Source organism: Toxorhynchites rutilus, chromosome 2 (assembly GCF_029784135.1).
Source record: "Toxorhynchites rutilus septentrionalis strain SRP chromosome 2, ASM2978413v1, whole genome shotgun sequence".
NCBI lineage: Eukaryota > Metazoa > Arthropoda > Insecta > Diptera > Culicidae > Toxorhynchites > Toxorhynchites rutilus.
In genome coordinates, this window is record NC_073745.1 from 344,846,300 (window position 1) to 344,868,228 (window position 21,929).

Sequence of the window (21,929 nt, forward strand, 5' to 3'; positions counted from 1 at the left end):
TTGGCATGCCACAGTAATGTAATAGTGATTCGATACTTGATACGATATATACGGAAAAGTAAACATAAGTCACCGTTCGTTCCCGCCTCAGCCTAACCCTTCCCACTATTCGATATAATTCAGAACGTTCGTATGCATATACGAGAACAGCAGCATTAGTCTCGCCTAAAACCAATCATGTGTATATAGTTCAAGAACGAAGACGCCTCTATCGGTATGATTTTAACAATCAATAAACAATTTCGTTTATATGAAAACTACTCATTCATTTTTAATTCAAATGGGGGTTCTTAGTCGTGGAGCTAATTTGTCCCAGCGCTTTTCGTGCCTCGTAATAATTCAAGGTAAAAGAGCTCGCGGTATTCTAATTAATCGGATGTATCATATTCATGTACAGGTGCATTTAGTAGGATTGAACTAAAGGATAAAAACTAAAACAATAAGCAACTGGTATGAATTTTCGTTCCCATGCGGATCCACCCATCCAGGGCTCCAAAGTCACATATACCAACCCTTGAAGCATAAAAGCTGGCTGGCCGCACCCCGACGAGATTCCAACAAATCATTCAACATGAACCACGATGTGAGCGATACTGACGTGAAGGAAAATTCTCTCCCAAAATGTAGTCCTCGTTTCAGTCTGGGTCAGGCATTGCTTATGCGTGCCTCGGATATTATACATTGAATTGGTTTTTAGTTTAGTCGCGTTTTGTGTGTGAGATAAAATCATTAAGGTGATACAACCTAAGTCACATAATCATATAATTTTGTTATAACAGTACTAGGTGATTTGGATATATATTAAATATATATATACAAGGATAACAAAGGGAATGGTGATAGCAATTAGTCATCTACTGAATGGAACTCGCGTAACATATGTCAGATCCGCGTGTGATTAGTTTCATTCAAAATACTGATAATAATAAGAGTGTCGGAAGAATAAAAAGAACAATTCAATCCATTGGTTTCTGTGTTATAAGGAACAACTTTATGTCTTCAGCTTATTCAGTGAATAATCAATAATCCAGAGTAAATTATTTGCATCCATCGATTGACACGGGAAGTATCCTGATACCAGATCACTAGCGAATGGAAAAACACCGGCCGAATCTATCATATCACAATTTTCGTCATTGAATACCAAATGAAAGCCTGGTTAATTTAATCTAGAGAAATTAACGCTTTATTCTCAATAATTACGTGGACATTCGTTTGTGTAATTATTTACTCTTATTCAGCAAGCAGTATTTATATTGTTGAATTATCCGATATTCAATTCTATAAAATATAAGAATATATAATTAAAATAAATTTTCTATGAAGCCAAAGGCTTGAGTTGTCGACCCTTTTTTATTCAAATGAGCATACGCCGGCTTTTTCCGATAATGTGGATATGACAACGTAAGAAAATCCAAAAATCAACGCACACGTTCTGAACTCAATCGATTTTGCATGTGTACATATAAGAGTTGTGGGTTTGCAAATTATCAAATTATCTGTGCTCTGCCTAGTAGATAAAATGTAAATGGGAAAAATTAGGAAATAGAAAGAAACACATGAAAAATATTTACAGTAATATGACAAATTACAGATGTTGAATTCAAATCAGATTTGCAGTTGACATTATTGTTAACATTAACATTGACAATAACAAGTAGACAGTTTTATTTTGTGATATTTCCAAATTTCGGAATCGTGATACGTGATATTGATATTGATAAATATATATATATATATATATATATATATATATATATATATATATATATATATATATATATATATATATATATATATATATATTTATTAGAGTTATCACAGCGTTGTTAATGAAGATGTCGAGTGTTTATAGATACAGAGAGATGTTCAACTGCTTTTAACTTGTGCATTTGAAAGGTAACATCAGAAGGGATTTCAGCATGACATGATAAATAGGGAAGAAGGAGATTTGCTTACGATAATCCCGAGAGAAGATTACGCAAAGCTCCTCATTATGTTTTAACGTCAACGGTTAAACGAATTCAGTTTTCAAGGTTGACTATTATACTCTGTATTTGGATGAGAACAGACGATTGGTATCGAACCCGATTTGATAAATAATAAATGCTAATAATGCTTTGAAACGGGGAATCGTATCGCACTCGCATATTTCACAGTCGTCGACTTATCTGACTAAATCTGCTAATCAGCCTAAGAAAACCGATAAATGAGATAGTAATGTCAGCGGACGCACGATGTTGCAACCTGATATTTTAGATTTAAAACGACCTTTAACCAAGAGTCGGAAGACTTCAAAATACTATTTTTTTTATATTTCAAAAATCAAAGGTTGTCTGGAGAGTTCGGGCCAAGCCATGAAGGTTAAATATTCGGGTGAAGATTGTACATGCGTTGGGAAATAATTTTGAAATTTCATAAATCAACTGTTACTCAACAGATAATGTACAATATTAGGCTCTCTTGGAAATCACGCTTCGTAGTATACCTCGTGTAGGTTTATGGAAGGTAAAATGATCGGTTGCTTGTTTGGTAGTATGAGTATTGACTACTGATATTGCATTGATAGTCGTCTTATGCTTGAAGAGTATCATGACTTTTGAGTCACCCTGTACTTCAGTAGATCTCTCGCATGTCGAAATACAAACAAAAACGTAAATCGCTGACCATCCCACCACCTCCATCAAATAACCATTTCAACTCCATTAAAACATTCGACTTTACAAACTTTTATCTTATGAGGAAAAATGTGCTATTTTCAGTTTTCACAGTAAACAACAATTATGTAAGCTACAATATTCTTCGAAAAACGGGGATTGTAAAATAATTTGTGTGTGGACGCAAAAAATGAACATATTTCTCAGAGTGACCATTTTACCACCAGTTTTTCTATCTAAAGTTTGTGTAAAGGAATCCTCCGTTTATATATTTAATAGGAATTTCCAGTGCACCATCATTCACCATTCATGCATTATTTGGTTTGAGGCAGCCAATTCTGTGCACTCATTTTATTTTCCAACCAACTTCTTTTCCAGAAAGACTTGAAGGTAAACCAATAAATCTATGAAATGTGAATTTTTATGATCGATGATACCAACGTATTCATTAGAAAATGGTCTTATTTCGGATAGCGATAAAAAAAAGGTAAAAAATATTTCGATGGAATAAATATTCCTATATTACGTTTATTATGCCTTCAACAAAAATACTTCGATGCCCTTTCGACAGTTGGCCGGAACCATAGCCATGGCCGTTGAAAAGATGAATATCAGCAAGTTCTTTAGCTCTTTCGTGCCCTTGGCGATCGGCTGCTTCTCCGCTTTTTTTCACAAAACTATTGGAGTAGATCCTCTGTTTGCAGTTCGCCCAAAATGTTTCTGTCGGGGGACGTTAGAAGTGTTGAAGGTCTCCAGTACAACGTTTATCTTCAGCCGGTCCATCTCTAGCAGTGAACTGTTGGCATAATGGTCCAGCCAAAAACCACATTCCCAAACTTCTTGATGACAGCGGCAACATTCGGCAGGCACTTCGCATTGTATGTCTCCCCTGTTCGCCGCAAGTCCCAAAAGAAGAACAGCGGCTTGGACATTTTCATCTGACTGATCGTCAACCATAGCATGACATCCTTCAAGAACTTGATGTGGGAGATATATTCGGCGTCATCGCTTACCGCCTTGGTGGGGAACCTGTGGAAAGTGTTGTTGTTCAAAGCCAAGTACGTCACGACTGTTTTCCAACAACTTTGTCAAACATCATATTTAAATCAGACATCTAGATTTCCTTAAATTCATAAATTTTCAAAAATTGGTATCTCCATTTTGGTGATTCCGACACGGCACTACTATATTCTATGCTAAATTAAAAGCCGTTTTCAAAAAAATATACAAAAAACAATTTAAAAGAGGGGGGAATTGTTTTGACAGTTTTTAATATTAAATAAATTTTATGTAAGATTAATAATTAACAGTGAAATGCTATTAGAGGTTCTGGAAAGCAGACGAAAGTTCTCATTGTATTAAATGTCAGCGAAGTGCGGAACTTTTTCATAATAAAAACCAAAATGAACTTTCTATATATGAGGTCCTGTTGAGACTTCATTCCATATCATAGTGTGTTAAAAAAAACAAAACAAAAAATCAATGAATCAGAGGATCAAAAAGTGTTTGTACAAAAACAGATTCCATTGGAACGCATTTCATGTATAGTGACTAGAATATTGCAAATGAAAAATCGATAATAATGAAGGATATTCCCACCGGCAGGAAGGCGCGATGTTTGTTAGATAGCTGATGTCATGCCACGGAAAAGTACACAACGATATTATCGGTAGCATCGCATGTAGTAAATAATATTATTTCGAGACTGAATATGCGAACTGGGGTGGGTTTTACTAAATCAAATCAGCCCGATACGATCTCAACACGGTAATGTAATGAGCAATAATAATCCATTCAAGCGTATTAGGATTGAAGGAAATGATCTGTATTACAATGGACAAGGCAATGATATTAACTTGCACATTAACGATCGATACACTATTCGTAATTATATTTTTGGGAATAATATTTTATCAAAGATATCAAACAGATGTATGCTAGTTGGAAAGGTGACATTCACAGTAATTTTTTGTTGTTGTTTTTCGTTTGGTCCACTTATTAGTGAGTTGCAGGGTGTTAAAAAAAATTCAATTTTTATAAGAGCTAAATTATAAGCCAGGCGGCTAAAATTGTGAATTGTGTTTATTGTTCAGATACTGTAACTGTCGAACATGAAATTTAATTTTCGTCGATTCCAAAAAAAAAGAGCTCCAACGAGCAGCAGAAGAGGAGCAGCTATACGGCTCTCGAGACTCTCCGCGATTCTCGTGAAAAATCGCCTCAATAAAAGTCCAAGCGAATTTTTTAAAAACTACACGTAATCTTAAAAACATAATTTAAATTTTATCTGAACATTTCCGTCCTCCCATGCAGTGATGTCCATATCGTTTGTGTAGCGAAGAGAAACCTAGATTCACCTACCTTCACCTTCTAGAGTATGGAAAGAAAGCGCACAAACTCTCTACAGTGCAGAGAATAAATTCACTGGAGGGTATACTTTAGTGAGCTCTGGCTGGTGCTCTGGCTGGCGCTCTGATGGATGCGCACAAGTAAAAGAACAGAAATGGCTTTCAATGAACTTAGCGCTGTGGTTCTCTGAAAAAAAAACCGAGGTGAAGCATGTATGTCGAATGTGATTGCACTCTTCAGCTTGGCAGAGTGTGGATCGGCGCGCTTTAGTGCTGGACACAAGTTTTCGCACACTCGAGCTCCCAAGAGTAAAGAGAGTGTGACTCATTCGCACCAAGATTTCACCCAACTAGCGCACACTGACTCTTCATTTTTTCGCCGGAGAAAGGGAAAAGCGATTGTTTTCTCTTTGGTGAGTGATGGCTGTATCCTCAGTTTAGGCATGAAACACATGCGCGGGTGTATCATTCCGGTGAAAATGCCATCACTGCTACCATGTGCAATAGTATTAGCTACTTCTTTCTCATTTTCCGTTTCGTTGTATTTCCATTTCACTACCAAATCGACTCAATGGAACAATAATACATGTTTTACTTGAAAATTTGGTTTATTTTGTTTTGAATACGTTATTTGTTACGCAACAATTCCATCCAGCCTTTCTGGTTATCTAAAACAAAAAATCGAACAGATTCTAAATGAGTAAAGATGCCGCTATCGCATGAACCTCGGACAAGTAAAAACATCTTTTTTGATAAAATGGCGGCCGTTTAAAAAGCAAAATATGGCTTAAAACGTTTTTTCTTACATTTCCCGATTTATTAAAAATAGTAAAAATTTAAAACATCATCATTCTTCATTTTCATTCATCAAAATCATTTTTTTGAGGTTCATGCGATAGAGAGATGCATACAAATTGTATTCATATAGTTTCGACATGAATCGGTTCAGTAGAACTTGAGATATCGTGTACGCCCGTTTGAAAACAAAAACTAGTTTCGAGAAAAACGCTTTTGAAGTTCATTGTTATGGCCAGGTTAGATACCGCATCACTAAAATGGCTCTAACTCGGTAAATAATGAGATTTTCGATAAGTCCTTTCTAGGGTGTATTCTTGAATGCCTAAACTACAGAAAAAATGAAAGAAAATGAGAATTACACGGACGACCTCGCGGGTCTCATACAGCGTTTTAGATCAGCTATCGGAAGACCAGAAAGACGAGATAACCTGTCGTCAATTGCAAGTGGATAGCACATTCATGATTTTGTTGGACCTCGAACAATTGCGGAGCCCATAGTAGATGCGACATCCGCTGACTATGCGTCTATGAATTTCACGGATGTTGTTGTCAGTTGTTATCAACGAACCAAGTTAGACAAATTCCTCTACCACCTCGAGCTCGTTGCCGTCGATCACAACAACACTGCTACCAGAAAGAATTCTGTTACGATCTTATACGCATTGATCCAAAGCCCAATCAGTGCTGCTTCGTGTTTTAGTTGAGTATTCAAGTTCGTTACCGTCACATATGTTCTTTCGATTATATTCACGTCGTCAGCGAAGCAGATAATCTGACTAGACTTGTTGAAAATCGTACCTCGTTTGTTGAAGCCCGCTCTCTACATAACACCAGACAGGAGCAGAGCAGACAGGAGAGTCCATCGGCTTGTCGAAGTCCCCTGTGAGTCTCAAACGATTCCGATAGATCGCCTGAGATCCGCACACCGTTCATCGTTGCCTGAATCAGTCTTGTCAGCTTTCGGGGAAAGCCGAGTTCGTCCATGATTCTTCATAGCTGTCGTCGGTCGATTGTATCATATGCTGCCTTGAAGTTGACAAAAATGTGGTGCGTGGGGATCTGATACTCGCGGAAAAATTCGGTAACTTCCGGGAACAATTTCATCATGTATTGACTTTGACATTTTAATGTTGAAAACTTTAAATTTTGGTGCTGTTCCACATTCCGAGCACGCTCTCTGTTCACCATGTCTGTGCTTTTATTATTGCATTTAGGATTGGGCGATCTTTATAAAAAGATCGATCTTATTGAATCGATTTTCCAAACAGCGTAGGGATCGATCCACTGATTAAATCAGTACCAAAGAATCGATCTTTGCTGAATCGATTTTTGAAAAATTAGAAGCTTGTTTCGATTTATATGCTTATCCTATATGAATACTGTCGTTTCTTTAAACAGGGAATACAAATTTCATATTTCTATTCAAATATCAAAAGCATTTCCTCTTGTTCCACAGCATGAAGGCCACAGCTACAGGGAATTCATCTTGCGCCGTCAGGTAGTTGTTTTATTTGATGAATTAATCGAAAAAGTATCATTAGAAATTGAACAACAGCCCAGAACTTAGCTAACAATGATCCCATAAAAGCCAATCGTGCCATACGATTCTCGATTTTGGCGCCAGATCTAAAAAACAACCTTTCGCCAGTAATTAATGTCAACATCAGGTTCATTGATCCTACGCGCAGCCTGTTACAGTTCATCCCCTATGTAGCTTCCATTAGTTCTGTCACTGTCAGCATTTGTACTGAAGTAAATCGTAGAAGAAGCGATCCAAATGCTGACATTATGTTTAAAAGAAATGTTAGCTGGCCTTTGGTGAGATAAAAAATCGATGAACACTGAAAAACAAATCTACAAAAAGATCGAAAAGATCGAAAGCAGAAAATCGATTTTCTCGATTTTCTCGAGTACAAAAGATCGATCCAAAAAATCGGAAATCGGAATGGAAAAGATCGATTGTTTGAGAATCGATCCGGGATCGCCCAATCCTAATTGCATTCAAACTACAACTCTGCGCTCTCCAGCGGCAGCAGTGAATCGTGCGCCAGTGTAAAAGAAAGAGAAGCATGGATATAATTCATACACACCAATGATGAGTAAAAACCATACATCGCGTAGTACTATTGAAAATGCGGCGTATTGCTTGCTGAATAATAAAGCCATGGAAAAGGAACTGTTTTTCTCATTCGCTTCTTAAGTTTTCGACGGTTCGGACTAGTTTTACACTTATCTCTTGTTTCAACGAAAAGTAGAACAAATCGAGCATTTTTCTGTGAAATCGCACAGGTGTTTGCAGGTGTACTTAATACGTGTTGGTTGAACGATCGGATCTACCGTTTTCTTTCGAATCCAGGAGCGAAAGGGAATTTTCAACTGTGGGCTTAGCATTGTGTAAATTATTTTAATTAAATAATCTTTTCGTAATATATAATTATTTCCATTATTTGATTTAATCGTAATACATAAAAATCAGCATGTGCGAATAGATGTTTCCGTAATTATTCGCCGATTCACGGCTTTTACGCTTGTGACATTGAAAAGTGCAGTGATTCATAGATTCATTGTTACACGATTCCGTATAACCATTCTCCAAGAATAAGATAAGTAACTTATCTTCGGTTGGACGATTCTATTAGGTGTTCATAATTGTAACTTCAGATTATTCTTAAATATCGAAAAAAAAGACTCAGTCTACAAAGAAGACGCCGGCACTTTTGCGGAACGGTACAGAACGTGTATCTTTCCGTGTATTAAAACTTCAAGGTTGTTTGTTCCACATGACCCCTTCTTAAATAGAACAACGCATTTCATGGGTGACTAATTTTCTCGCAAGATTTCCGTCGAAACTGATTTGAAAGTGTTACAAAGATGAGTGTACGAAAAATGTTAGATGTTATGGATTTGTTTCATCGAGAAAAAAAAATGTGAGCACATGTTGATTTTATTTCAACACAAAACAAAGCTGACCGGAAGCACCGATCTAACGAATTGGAGATAATTCGACTGTGTTTACAATTCTAAGAAATAACGCTTTTTATCTTTTTTGAGTATCAATAATTCTTGCATTTTCAGCATTTCAGATGAAGTGAAACCCGAAATTATTCAATCTAGTGAACACATAAAGTGTCTCATGTTTAAATGACCTGATTAATTGTCGCTTGATTTTCATGGATCACATTGAAAAATGTTGATGAATAATCATGTAATCGTTCAAATAAAAGAATTTTCCATTCTGATAATGGCTCTTCCAAAAACAATCGTTGAATTTCAATGGTTTATTGATATTGTATGAAGCATTGTGAAATACATAAAGAGAAAATAATTGTATCATGTTATTGTTCAACAGCAGCCACAAGAAACTGATTCCGCCATCTACCGTTGAGTAGTACGATTAAAGAGGAAAAACAATTTGAATTCAAAGCTTCTAACATTCTTTCCCTTTCAATTCATCTGATTCCGTGAAAGAATAGAATGAATCGCGGAAATACTTACAGTCGATCGCAAAAAAAGTGTACACATGCTACTTGACGATACTCTCCATTTATTTGGTACAACATATTTTGAATACATTTCTTCTTTTGATCCATATTAATAACACACACATTTAACTAACTATGCACGCAAGAAAATTTTACGAAAAGAGTTGCTATTTATTTATTCCAACAAATTGAAAACAATCTCTATTCTAGTGATGAAACGGATAGTAGTTTGGCCGGGTACCGGCTACCGCATATTCGGTGTTTTATTTGGTAAAAAGAAACTGGAAGAAACAGCATGTGTGCATGAACCAAATGTCAGAGCTGCACTTTTTCATCAGTATCACTGACAACTGACGAGCCCCGTTAGTCACTTCCTATTGACAAAAATCTTGGTCAACTGGTGACTGACGGAGTACGATGCAACAGTATGCCCTGTTGCTGAGCTTCGTCAATATGCTTAGACCGATCAAGTAGGCGGTAAAATTGTCAGTAACCAGCCGGGTGCTATGATTGATGCTAGGATCGTTAGCAAAATCTCAAGCAGAACTGTCAGTGGGATACCCAATTCATATGAAAACAAAGGGAAAATGTCAGTGGGATACCCAATATGTTGGCTCCTGTCAGTTCAATGGGGGTTCTCTAAAGACGTCACCCGGCTGTCAGTAACGAATTGATGATTGTCGCAGATTGCATTTTATCTTCATCGAGCAAAGCTTCGATTTTCGTTCCAGTTGTTGTTTCTTGTATTTATTGAAGTAAATACTGTCGAACACGCGATAACGTGTGAGCGATAGCAAAACATTTGGGCAACAAAATATATATTTGACTAAAGCTTAAACAATCTTTACATGCTGAAATAATGAAATTTCTCTCTTCGTTCAAATTTCTGCCCGGTATTAATATTTACACATTAAGGACCGCGCGTTTTTGGGCAAACTTGAACGCTTCATTTGTTCGGATTCCACGAATGAGATCGTTTCCCTCGGTGTGGATAAGACGAAAGCGAGCCATCGGTAGGCCTTGTTAGATTCTTGGCAAACCAAGGAGTCAAGTGTAGAAAACACGGGTTATTTCGTGATCCATCCGTAATAGACGGAATATCTAATAAACAATATCTTTCAATAGAGTATCAAGTTGTCTACAAGGAATCTTGAACAGATTTTTTTCTGATAAGGATTTTTCTATCACAATGATGAGATTATTGTGGAATGTTTCTTCAGGGATGATAATCTGAGATATTCATTACAAAACATTCTACATGGCTTTATGAAACAATACGTTTGGCTTATGATATCGTTTAAAGAAATTACAAGAATTATAAGTTCTAGCCTCTCCTGTATAAGGAGGTAATGTCACATTTTGCTGCATAAAAAAGCATTTGAACTAAGACGAGACTGCACATAGAACACCGAACTGGAGGCGATCTAGCGTAATGGTAACATCCATACCTCTCACGCAGAGATCACGAGTTCAATTCTCACTCCCGACATTCTTCCAAAAATGGAAGTAAAAGTGACGAACCAGCCGAAATGTGTTGAAAGTCACTATAATAGAGAAAAAAAAAGAACACCGAACTAACATCGCATGAAAGCATATTTAGCATTATAATAAGAACCCATATAGCCCTCGAGGTGCTGGCGGCCGACTAATATATTTACATTAGGAAGTGATTTCAACTACTTGGGAAGAAATCCAAATTACTTGATGCAACCTTTCTGGACCCGAGGATCATATCAGACTATTTAGAAATTCTTGAAACTAAGCAAAAGAGACGAAACCTTACACGATCACGATTCTTACATTTGGTGGCAATTCTAAGGTGTATATTAAATTGTCAAGATTTGCTAGAAATGATGTTAATTCAATTTTGGGAAGAAAAATCTGGCATTTCAGTAATCAAAAATTATTTTTAATTATGTTTGAATGATGGTTGTTATGGTTTATCTTGTGTTAATTAGTAATTATTTATATTTTCTAATATCCGGTATCCGGCCTAAATCTGGCATTTCAGTAATCAAAAATTATTTTTAATTATGTTTGAATGATGGTTGTTATGGTTTATCTTGTGTTAATTAGTAATTATTTATATTTTCTAATATCCGGTATCCGGCCGGATAGGCCGGATAACGTATAGCTACCGGATATTCGTTTCATCTCTACTCTATTCTAAGCATCGCAAAATTGAGTGTAAACCATAAATTTCTGAAAAAGGTGCTCTTAGGCTTAAACGTACGAAACAATTCCAACAAGGAGATCTAAAGGGGCACTTGCAAATCCTGGAAGATTTTTAACTGAACCCTATATTAATCATGAACGAAGACTGTATGGAAACAGAGACTAACTTCAGTGTTCCTTTCAAAGTGATTGAATTCAATCGCAGCGTATGGGAAGAAGGTGGTCCTATAACTCGTCCAGGATCACTCGTGTTTTACACCGATTGGTCAAAAATTGGAAAATCTACAGGAGCTGGGATTACTGGACCAGAGATAGATGTCTCAATTCCAATGGGACAGTGGCCTACAGTTTTTCAAGCAGAAATACATGCTATTCTAACATGTACGAACATTTGTTTGGCTAGAAAATATAGGTATGCCAGTATCTGTATTTTCTCAGATAGCAGCTCTAAATGCATTGAAAGCATATACTTGTCAGTCAAAGGTAGTTTGGGAATGTATTCTTTCCTTAAAAAAATAACTGTAACTAACGAAGTTAATCTATACTGGGTGCCTGGTCACTGCGGTATAGAAGGTAATGAAAAAACCGATCTCCTAGCAAGATTAGGATCTTCAACTAAATTCGTCGGACCTGAGCCATTTTGCGGATTATCTACAACCTGTCTGAAATCCGAGCTCAAATCCTGGAAAACATCGATGATTGAAGCCAACTGGAGAGATCTATCAACATCACGACAATCCAGATTATTAATTACACCTTGTAATAGAATAACACGCAGCCTACTCAGTTTGAATAAAGCCGATCTGAGTATGTTGACTGGGCTATTGACCGGACATTGACCGAGCAGGCATCACCTCAAAAAAATTGGGAAAATAACGGATGATAAATGTCGTTTCTGCAATTTTGATGATGAAACTTCGGAACATTTACTGTGTCAATGCACTGTATTGATTCAGCAAAGACTGCGGATTCTCGGAAAGGGCATTCTTATGCCTAACGAGATATGTTCTGCAGAACCAAAAAAGGTAAGAAACTTATATATAGAAAAACTGGAGTGCACCACAATAGATCAAACTAATGGTCGCAGTGGTACAATGCTCCTACAGAAGAAGAAGAAGAAGATAAATTTCTTCAAACAAATTAATCTTTTTAGTTAGATCTTTGCGAATTAGCGTACTTTTTTCGTCAATGTATGACGTCGAAACTAACTTGGGCAGTGTTGATTTTTTGTTGTTTTTGTAGATGCTTGAAAAAGTTTTTATCAAAATGGCAAGTAAGAGGAACGGAATAGATGTTGTTACACGTACAATGATAATAAGTAAGACTTGTCGAGGAAAGACATTGCGGGAAATAGCAGCTGTTGTCGGAAGAATCCACTCTACAGAAAAGAAAATCATAAACAAGTGGAAAACGAAGGAACCATGGAAAATCTCCCGATAGAGAACACACACGGATCCTATCTTCTAATGATGAACGGGTAATTGTTCGAACATTGCAAAAGAACCCTAAAACAAACATTCCTATATTGTCTACTGAAATAGCCGGCATCATTGGGAGACCTGTCTGCGTATACAGGAACAATCTGAGAGATCTTGTAAACCATGAAAAGTATTTCATTTCAAAGATGAATATGAAAAAACGGCTACAGTTTGCTAAGGCATATATAAACAGACCCAAGGAGTTCTGGAACAAGGTCTTTCATACGGATAAGCCGAAAACCAATATCTTTGAATCGAATGGAAAACAGATGGCGTGGGGGAAACCAGGATCGATGTTTTAGATTGAGCATTTGGTTCCCACAGTAAAACACGGCGACGGTAGTTAGTTGATGTATGGTACATTGGCGGCTTACGGAACTGGAACCATGGAGTTTATCGATTCGGCGATGGACAAGATGGCCTAATTAATCTTCCTAAAACGTAACCTTCGGTCGTGATTACTACTTTCAACAAATTAATGACCCGAAGCAATTTGACTTCGTGGTGCTGGAAAGCCTGCTCTGTAATGTCACAATCAACTCAAAACACCTCTGAAATCACCAAACTTGAACACTATTGAGTATCTATGGTGGGAAATCAAGAGCCATCCATCTATCAAAATCCAGGGAACGAAGCGGAACTCAAAACGACGATAACGGAGATCTGGGAAGCACTTCCGTCTACAGTGACCATAAATCTTGCCTCGGTGCTTGCAGGAAGTACTAGACGCCAAAGGGGGGCCATACCAAATACTAGGTGATTGATTTTTGTTATCTGTTAACATTTCTGAACTGATTTCAATTTTGTTTTAAAGAAAAATTTGAACTGCACACTCAATTTTGCCACGTCTTAATTGGAGATTTTTTGTTTGTATTTTAAACATGAAGTAGAAATATGACCATTTTAATTTTTTTCTTATCACTACATGAGAGTAAAATGAATCGATTTTACGATGAATATATGTCGCATTTGATTATTTACTTTTTAACCCCGAAAAACTCAAAAATAACAAACCAGCACGAATTGTATACTCAATTTTGCGATTGACTGTACATACCTGTGTGTCTGTAAACCCAACTAATCGGTTACCAGGGTATCCAGCCGGTATAAACAAATCAAGCACTCTTAAGAGAAAAAATGAGAATATAGTTGAATAAACTCTACTGGAGAGAATTCGACAAACGAACCTTATCTACTAGTGGAGAGATCAGACGCGCTCAACGTAAATTTCAATAGCACCGCAGAACAACTCATTTTCAAATCCAAATCCATCAAATCGTAAGCATTACTATTTACAGCGGATATTCACGGTTGCTCCACACGTAGTGGTGGTTAGGAACCCTCTTATGAAAGGATTATGTTAGACGAATATATTCGATGATATACTTTTCTTTGGCTACGAAACAAATTATATTTGTTTTTCTTAGCATAGTGTTGAGTGCACTATGCTTTCCTTATGGTCCATACAGTGATTTTTTAACCAAGAACGTTTACAGTGTTTACAAAAATCACACTTTGTTTGAGATCCAACATTATCCCATGAATCCACCATTCTCTGTCGAATAGGTTCATTACATCCTAGCTGCCATAATCACGTTTTTCATTATTAATCAGGTTTTCTGTCCTTTGGTTTTCCTCAGGTTTCCCTATTCATTCGCTCACTACCGTGTGCGTCAGATTCGGTAATGTGTAGTATGAGCGCCCGCAATTTTCCTTAAGTTTCTCGCTCTCCAATTTTCTTCTGACTCGAATTAGTCTGAGTCGTGCTTTCGCGTAGGGAACAATCCCTTGTTCATTCAATCCGCCAATTGAAAGGAATCCAAAATTCTTCCAGATTTGATCAATTTCACCTTGTTTTGTTCTGGACAAATTTCATTCCGCGAGAAAAGGCTGAAATATGTGCAGTAGAAAGGCATGTTTCGGACATTCTTCGACAAGTGATTTTGAGTGAAGTTACGACATTAGTGAATAGTCCAATAGAAGTGCAAATATTGCGCGGCCTATATCTACCTCAATCTAAAACATCGCCAACATTTATTTTGGCGACTATTCCGCCTACATTTTAAATTTATCGGAACCGATAACCTAATCCATTAAATTGACCACTATGCGGTCAAGTTATGGATATAATCATAGAATTACTCTCAAGGTAAATGTTTATTAGCTCTTATTTACTTTCGACGTTTCGAAAAAGTAATAACATTAGCAGCTGAATGTCTCGATTTGGACACTGAATTAATTCCAAGGCTTCTGGCCTCAGCAATCGTATTTTCGTCTTAGAATATATCAAAGAAGAAAAAACAAATAGCTTATGTACAAAAGACGTTGGTAAGAAATTGGGGTCACTGTTGTAATTTACACCGTGAATAACCCTACTCCATGCGTATTTTTAATGCGTCGAAGAACACGAACCAACGTTGTGGCCAATTATGTGTGAGAAAAAAATGTGCAAAAGAAAAAAGAAAGCTTGTGTAGAATAAAAGTTCTAATGATTTTAAATCTATTGATGTTATGCTGGTATTATGGAGCGTGATAAACGGGAGAGAGATCTTCTACAACAATATGACTTACATGAAACCAACTTAATACGATAAACCAGATGGTTACCGATTAATACGATAAACCAGATGGACATAAACCGAGACATAACGCTAGTTGAATTCAAACGCCCAGTTCGCTCATTGGGGGACATCGTATGTAGCCAATGACCAAGGTCACCTTCGTTTGCAAATCAACGTTGCTGACGGGAAGCTTAAAATACTGTATATAGTATTCTCTCCCGATAATAAATTGCTACACAGTGCGTATTGTCGGACTCAATAGTTATTACGTGAATGTGAATGTTATTAGAATTGATTCCTCCGAAATTCTAAAAGCAAACGATTCTTCTTCTTCTTCTGTAGGAACATTGTACAACTGCGACCATTAGTTTGATCTATTGTAGTGCACTCCAGTTTACTATGTATGTAGTGTCAGTTTGTTCCGTCACTCAGGAAATAAGTGATAGTCGCACCAGGACTTTGCATATCCCCCCACGAAGGTATGGCTTCTTTGCTTCCTTACCTTTTTTGGTTCAGCAGACCTAATCTAGTTAGGCATAAGAATGCCCTTTCCAAGAATCCGCAGTCTTCGCTGAATTAGTATACTGCATTGACACAGTAAATATTCTGAAATTGCAGCTTCGAAATTGCAGAAACGACAGTTATTATCTGCCAGTTTTCTGATTTTTTTAGGGCGATACTTGCTCGGACAGTGTCCGGTTAATAGACTGGTTAATGTACTCAAATCTGCCTTATTCAAGCTGAGTAGGTTGCATGTTGTGCTCCCGTGGCCGAGTGGTTAGCGTCATAACTAACATGCCGGGGGTTCGGGTTCAATTCCCGTTCTGGTCGGGGGAATTTTTCGTCAAAGAAATTTCCTCCGACTTGCACTGTGATCACGCGTATTCTAGAGCTTGCCACTCAGAATGCATTCAAGGCGTGTTATTTGGCATAGAAATCTCAACTCAGTACTAATAAAAAAGACGCAAGTAATACTACGTTGAGACGGCGAAGTTCCTCTAGGAACGTTAGTGCCATTGAAGAAGAAGAAGAAGAAGAAGGTTGCATGTTATTCTGTTACAAGGTGTAATGAATAATTTGAATTGTCTTGGTGTTGATAGAGAACTCCAGTTGGCTCCATTCATTTCACAGGTTTTGAGCTCAGATTTCATGCATGATGTAGATAGTCCACAAAATGGCTCAAGCCCGACGAATTTAGTTCAAGATCCTAATCTTGCTAAGAGATCGGCTTTTTCATTACCTTCTATACCGTATTGACCAGGCACCCAGTATAGATTAATTTCGTTAGTAGCAGCTAGTTTTGACTGACATGTGTATGCTTTTACTGCATGAGGAGCTGCGTGGCTATCTGAAAAGATACAGATATTGGCACACCTGTATTTTATAGCCAAACAAATATTTGTACATGTTAGGATAGCTTGTATTTCTGCTTGAAAAACTGTAGCCCACTGTCCCATTGGAATTGACATGTCGATTCCTGGTCCAGTAATCCCAGCTCCCGTAGATTTTCCAATGTTAGATCCATCGGTATAAAACACGAGTGATCCTGGACGTGTTTTGGGACCACCTTCTTCCCATTCGTTGCGATTGAATTCAATCACATTGAAGGGAACACTGAAGTTAGCCTTTGTTTCCATCCAGTCTTCATTCGTACTATAGTGTCCAGTTGAAAATCTTTCAGGATTCGTAAATGCCCTGTGAAATCTCCTTCTAGAAAATGTTTCATTCGTTTCAACCTAAGATCATCTTTTTCCGCTTCGAGTTGCACATATTGGCGCAAGGGTAGAAGGTATAAAAGAGCATCTAGGGCTTTGGAGGGTGCGCTGGACATTGCTTCAGTTATTGATAAGCATGTCAGACTTTGTAGCTTATCAAGCTTTTTCTGAGCTGATACTTGTGTAGTTTTAGACCACCACACTAGCGAACCATATGTTAGTCTGGGTCTCACAATTGCCGAGTAAATCCAGTGAATCATTCTCGGTTTTAGTCCCCACTTTTTCCCGAATATACTACTACAACTCCAGAGCGCATTCTGTGCTTTAGATATTGCATACTCCAGTTGATCGTTCCAATTTTGTTTTTGGTCAAACATGACACCTAAATATTTGGTTCGTTTTGAAAGCTCCAATTGTACACCCAATCTTAGAGGTGAAATCTTATACTTTCGTTTAACGTAGAACTACGTCTTTCAGGAAGGGTGCCAAATCAGAAAACAGATCACGTTTTAATGAAATAAAGTTAACGTTAATAACTATTTTCACTGTGAAAGAAATTTTATGATTTGCATACCAATCGAATAGGAAATTCTCTAAGATTTGTTTGATATGCTATACATTATAATTCGCTAATCTCTAAACGGTTTAAATTCATGAAAACTGGAAGAATTTCCTTTTTTCCCAAACATTTGTTCTGCCGATTTCTGTGCTAACCCTACCCGTAATTCGAATGCTCATAACTCGAACATTTCTTAACAGATCGGAAAGATGTTTGCGTCAATTGATAGGGAATATTTCTACGCGTCTATCACAATTAATGTTATTTTTCATTAGATGAACAATTGAATAACTGTAAAATGTCAAGCGTTATCTAAAAGCCCTAACTGCCAAGTTTTGATTGGCCCAACACCGAGCTATGTTTCCCTAACACGGACTTCAGAATCGATGTGCCTGGGGGAATCCCCTTTGCAAATACATGCAAGTCGGGGGTATTTTTTGGTGTTGAGTACTTTTGTACTTGCTTGCCTTTGTGTAGACTGGAATATGTTTCCCTAAAACGTACTTTTAAACTGAGAAGGCTGGGAAAATCGTCATTTCCGATACTAGAGGTGAATGAACTTTTGCGGTTCGAGAACTGAATAAACATGAGACGTGCAATAATTTCAGAGGGAAATGTAAAATACAATGATCGTTTGACATATTTTGGTAGTCCTAGGCATCATATCAAACGTAAAAGGACATCATCTATTCAAAAATTTCGATGCACTCTAAAATAATATTCGAAGAGGTAAACAAGTGGATTGCATAATGCAATTGCGTAGTTCTTCGTCGAAAATATGCGGTCGTGTCCTAGATACAACCCCTTACAATTTTTCTGGTAGATGGAATTATGACTGTTTTTGAAGGATTAGCACAAAGTCCTTCCAAGTTGCACCATTTGAGTGTGTAGTTAAAGGCTATTTGCATTCTATTGGAAATAGTATACTCAAATTTACCCCTCACTAAGATGATCATATCATCAGCGAAACCAATGACTTCGCATCCTAAATTAGCTAGGTTATCCTGTCTGGTCCTGGAGATTTAAAGGGCTTCAAGGAAACCACTGCCCACTCAACCCTTGACTTCGTAAAGACCGCCCTAGCCATTTCATTAGCTTTATTCTCGGACAATATTGAGCTGTATTGAAGACCTGTGCGTGTCCGGAAGTCAATTGAATTGAGCCTGGGAAGTGTGTTTCCATCATGATACTAAGTATTTCCTTGGAGTCGGTTGTATATTGACCGTTTTCTTTTTTCAGACTACCAAGTTCGTTGGTGTGCTCCTTAGAAAGGGCTTTATGAAGTCTTGCTACAACAGGTAAACTTTCTACCTGTTCACAGGTGAACTTCCAATCCCTTTTCTTAGATTTACGAATTTCTTTATTACATTCTGTTAGACAGTTTTCGTAATTTGTCCAATCAGGGGTAATTTTTTCATTGTTGAAGAGTTTCTAGACAATTTTCTAAGGCTCTCAAGTTTTATGTCCTGCATCCTTACTTGAAGTTTTTTGCTTCAGCGGACAGTTTTCTTCGAAGGTGGATTTAATATTGGTTTCAAATTCTGATGAAACTATGTCAAGCTGTTCAGTGAAAGAAATGATTTCCACTGGTATCAACATTTTCTCCTGAAGTTTGGAATGATAACTATCCCAATTTGTTTTTCTCGGATCTCTGAATTGTTCGATCAAAATATTACTAGAATTATAATTAAACATAATATGTTTATGATCAGATGTAGATTCTTCATTTAACACATGCCAATTTTTTATCTTATCTGATTGTTTAGAACTGCAGAGTGTTAGATCAAGAACTTCTTGTCTAATAGAGTTAACAAATGTTGGGTCGTTTCCTTGGTTACAAATGTTAATATAATTTGACATTAAATATTCAAGCAAACATTCACCTCTAACATTAATGTCACTACTACCTCAGACCGTATGGTGGGCACTGGCGTGACATCCTATGATGAATTGTTTGTTATTTAATTTACAGTGTTGTATCAGCGCAGCAACTTCAAATGGAGGAACTTCAACGTTGTCTCCTGGGAAATAAGCCGAAGCGACGATGATGGTTTTCCCTTGGTTCGTTCGAACCTCCAATTGTATTGCCACGATCTCACGGTTGATAAATTCTGTGGTCGGTACATACCTAATGTTATCCCTTATAAAAATTGCTGCTCTTGTTGCAGTTTGTTTGCTGTCATAGAGAAAAGCAAATGATTACTTGTATGGTGTCCAATGCCAAAAGAAAATATAAGTATGCATCCTTATCACTCCATCCGACTAAAACACTAACAAATTTCAGCCGGCAACAAGTCACTGTGTTAAATTATTGGATTGAGAATGATTCAATACATCAATGATTGATTAATCTGTACATATCCTCTTACGCTCTGTTCCAGATGGCACATCGCCCCGTCAGTGCAATGTCGCGTCAAGAATCTGAAATGATCAACCATAGCCGCCGGACACTGTCTTCTGGTACGCTGATGGATCCCATTGAGAAACTACGCCACATGTGTCTTGCCCGTGGTGCTTCGGGAATTCTTGGTCTGGGGCGCTGCTTCCGCCGTATGGACGATGATGGCAGCAAAGCCCTCTGTTTGGAGGAGTTCGTCAAGGGTTTGCATGATACTGGACTCGACATCACACAGGAAGAGGCTACTGAAATGTTACACAAGTATGTAGATATGAGTTATTCTGTATGAACATTGCTTCTAAGAAACGCCTTATCATTTTTAGATTTGATACTGATGGAAGCGGCTCGATCAATATGACCGAGTTTTTGATTGCCATCCGCCCAAACATGTCCGAGTCAAGGAAGAATATTGTGAACCAAGCATTCAACAAATTGGATAAAACTGGAGACGGTTTCATCACCGTTGACGATTTGAAGTAATTCGGGGTAATTGTATGAGCATTGATCACATCATCATCATTATCTTGTTTTCCAGGAACGTCTACTCGGTTAAGAGCCATCCACTGTACATTAGTGGTGAGGAAACAGAAGATGTGATCCTCAGGAAATTCTTGGCCAACTTCGAAGAGAACGGCAATGCCGATGGAACGGTCACTAAGGAGGAATTTTTTAATTATTACTGCGGTTTAAGTGCTTCGATCGATACTGATGCTTACTTCGATCTGATGGTTCGTCAGGCTTATAAGCTGTGAATTGTGGAGCATGAATTACATCGCTCCAAACGCATACAGCTATCAAGTATTATGAATTTCAAGTCGTTACAAATGCACCATTATTTATTAAATAGCAAGGTATCAAACCAAAAGCACAATTAAATATATTAGCGCTTAGAAGTGGATCTAAGTCTGGAATTTTTCTTGTTTACACATATTCATATTTGAATTGCTTTTATTCTTTTTGTTTTGTATTGTTTGCATCCTTAGGACATACAGTGTTTTTAGAATAACTTTTTTAAAACATTTTATCAATTCAGAAATGATTAAGAATCGACACATTTGTAACAACGCAAGAGGAATAAAATTCATGTTGAGCAGTTCATTGTTTCATTGTTTTAATTAATGTTCATTTTAACACCTTTATTCTTCAGCGAAATGCACACTCATTTACAATAAACAGTCAATCACACAGTCCACCACAGTATTTTGATTTGAAGTCTAAAAGTCTCCGTTATTTCCATGACTACTTTTTTCCCCTGTTGGATGTCCATTGTTTTGAACTATTGTAGTATGTTTCTATTTTTTCTACAATGCTTCAAACTTATCTACTGCTTATAGATGAAGGAGTAGTCTCTGTCTGATAAAATTTATAATCCAGATCGACGACACAAACCAAAGCTCCTTGAGCTCAAGAGTAACCTTATCAAGGCATTAGAATTCTGCGTCTTGTTAGAGCTCCGCAATTGCAGAGCAAACACTCCGAGGTTTCACTTTCAGCATTATAAATGCAACAAATTGCTACCTACGTTTCGAAGATAATATTTGCTCGGACAATGTCCAGTTAGGCGTCGTGCACAAATTAGGTTGCGTTACTTTCTGTGTATTAGAGATAGGAAATTGCGTTACGTAGCGGGGAGGGGGTCCACAATCCGGATTTTTAGCGTTACGTAATTTGTGCACGACGCCTCATAAGACCAGTAAATGTGCCGGGATCTTTCTTATGGAGATTCAGCAAAAGTATAGTAACTTTCATACTTGGAGT

General features: G+C 37.4%; 2 protein-coding genes and 1 long non-coding RNA gene across 7 annotated transcripts in view; 1 reads left to right on the top strand and 2 right to left on the bottom strand.

Moving 5' to 3' along the window:
- Nucleotides 1-21,929, bottom strand: part of LOC129767492 (uncharacterized) — an 88,321-nt gene that overhangs the window by 9,924 nt on the left and 56,468 nt on the right. The window lies entirely within an intron of this gene.
- On the top strand, nt 581-21,269 carry LOC129767497 (calcyphosin-like protein). Of its 4 annotated transcripts, none has more exons than XM_055768474.1 (4): nt 581-734; nt 20,155-20,432; nt 20,495-20,647; nt 20,707-21,269. In XM_055768474.1, the coding sequence occupies exons 2-4, from the start codon at nt 20,155-20,157 to the stop codon at nt 20,921-20,923; spliced, it is 648 nt and encodes a 215-aa protein (XP_055624449.1). In that variant the 5' UTR covers nt 581-734; the 3' UTR covers nt 20,924-21,269. The 4 variants fall into 4 exon arrangements, with proteins under 4 accessions (XP_055624449.1, XP_055624450.1, XP_055624448.1 ...); XM_055768475.1 differs by having other exon boundaries at nt 651-785; XM_055768473.1 differs by lacking the exon at nt 581-734 and adding an exon at nt 7,844-8,197.
- Nucleotides 3,155-20,431, bottom strand: LOC129767498 (uncharacterized). The gene is made up of 2 exons (XR_008741526.1): nt 19,657-20,431; nt 3,155-3,686 (listed from the first exon to the last, which is right to left on the bottom strand). It is a non-coding gene; the product is annotated as an uncharacterized LOC129767498 (long non-coding RNA).

What these genes read in the sequence shown, in the direction of transcription:
- LOC129767497 (XM_055768471.1), top strand. Translation starts at nt 15,046, where the DNA reads ATGCGGTCAAGTTATGGATATAATCATAGAATTACTCTCAAG. An exon ending in ATCATAGAATTACTCTCAAG is followed by an intron (nt 15,088 to 20,154) that starts GTAAATGTTTAT and finishes GCTCTGTTCCAG; the next exon opens with ATGGCACATCGCCCCGTCAG. An exon ending in ATCACCGTTGACGATTTGAA is followed by an intron (nt 20,648 to 20,706) that starts GTAATTCGGGGT and finishes CTTGTTTTCCAG; the next exon opens with GAACGTCTACTCGGTTAAGA.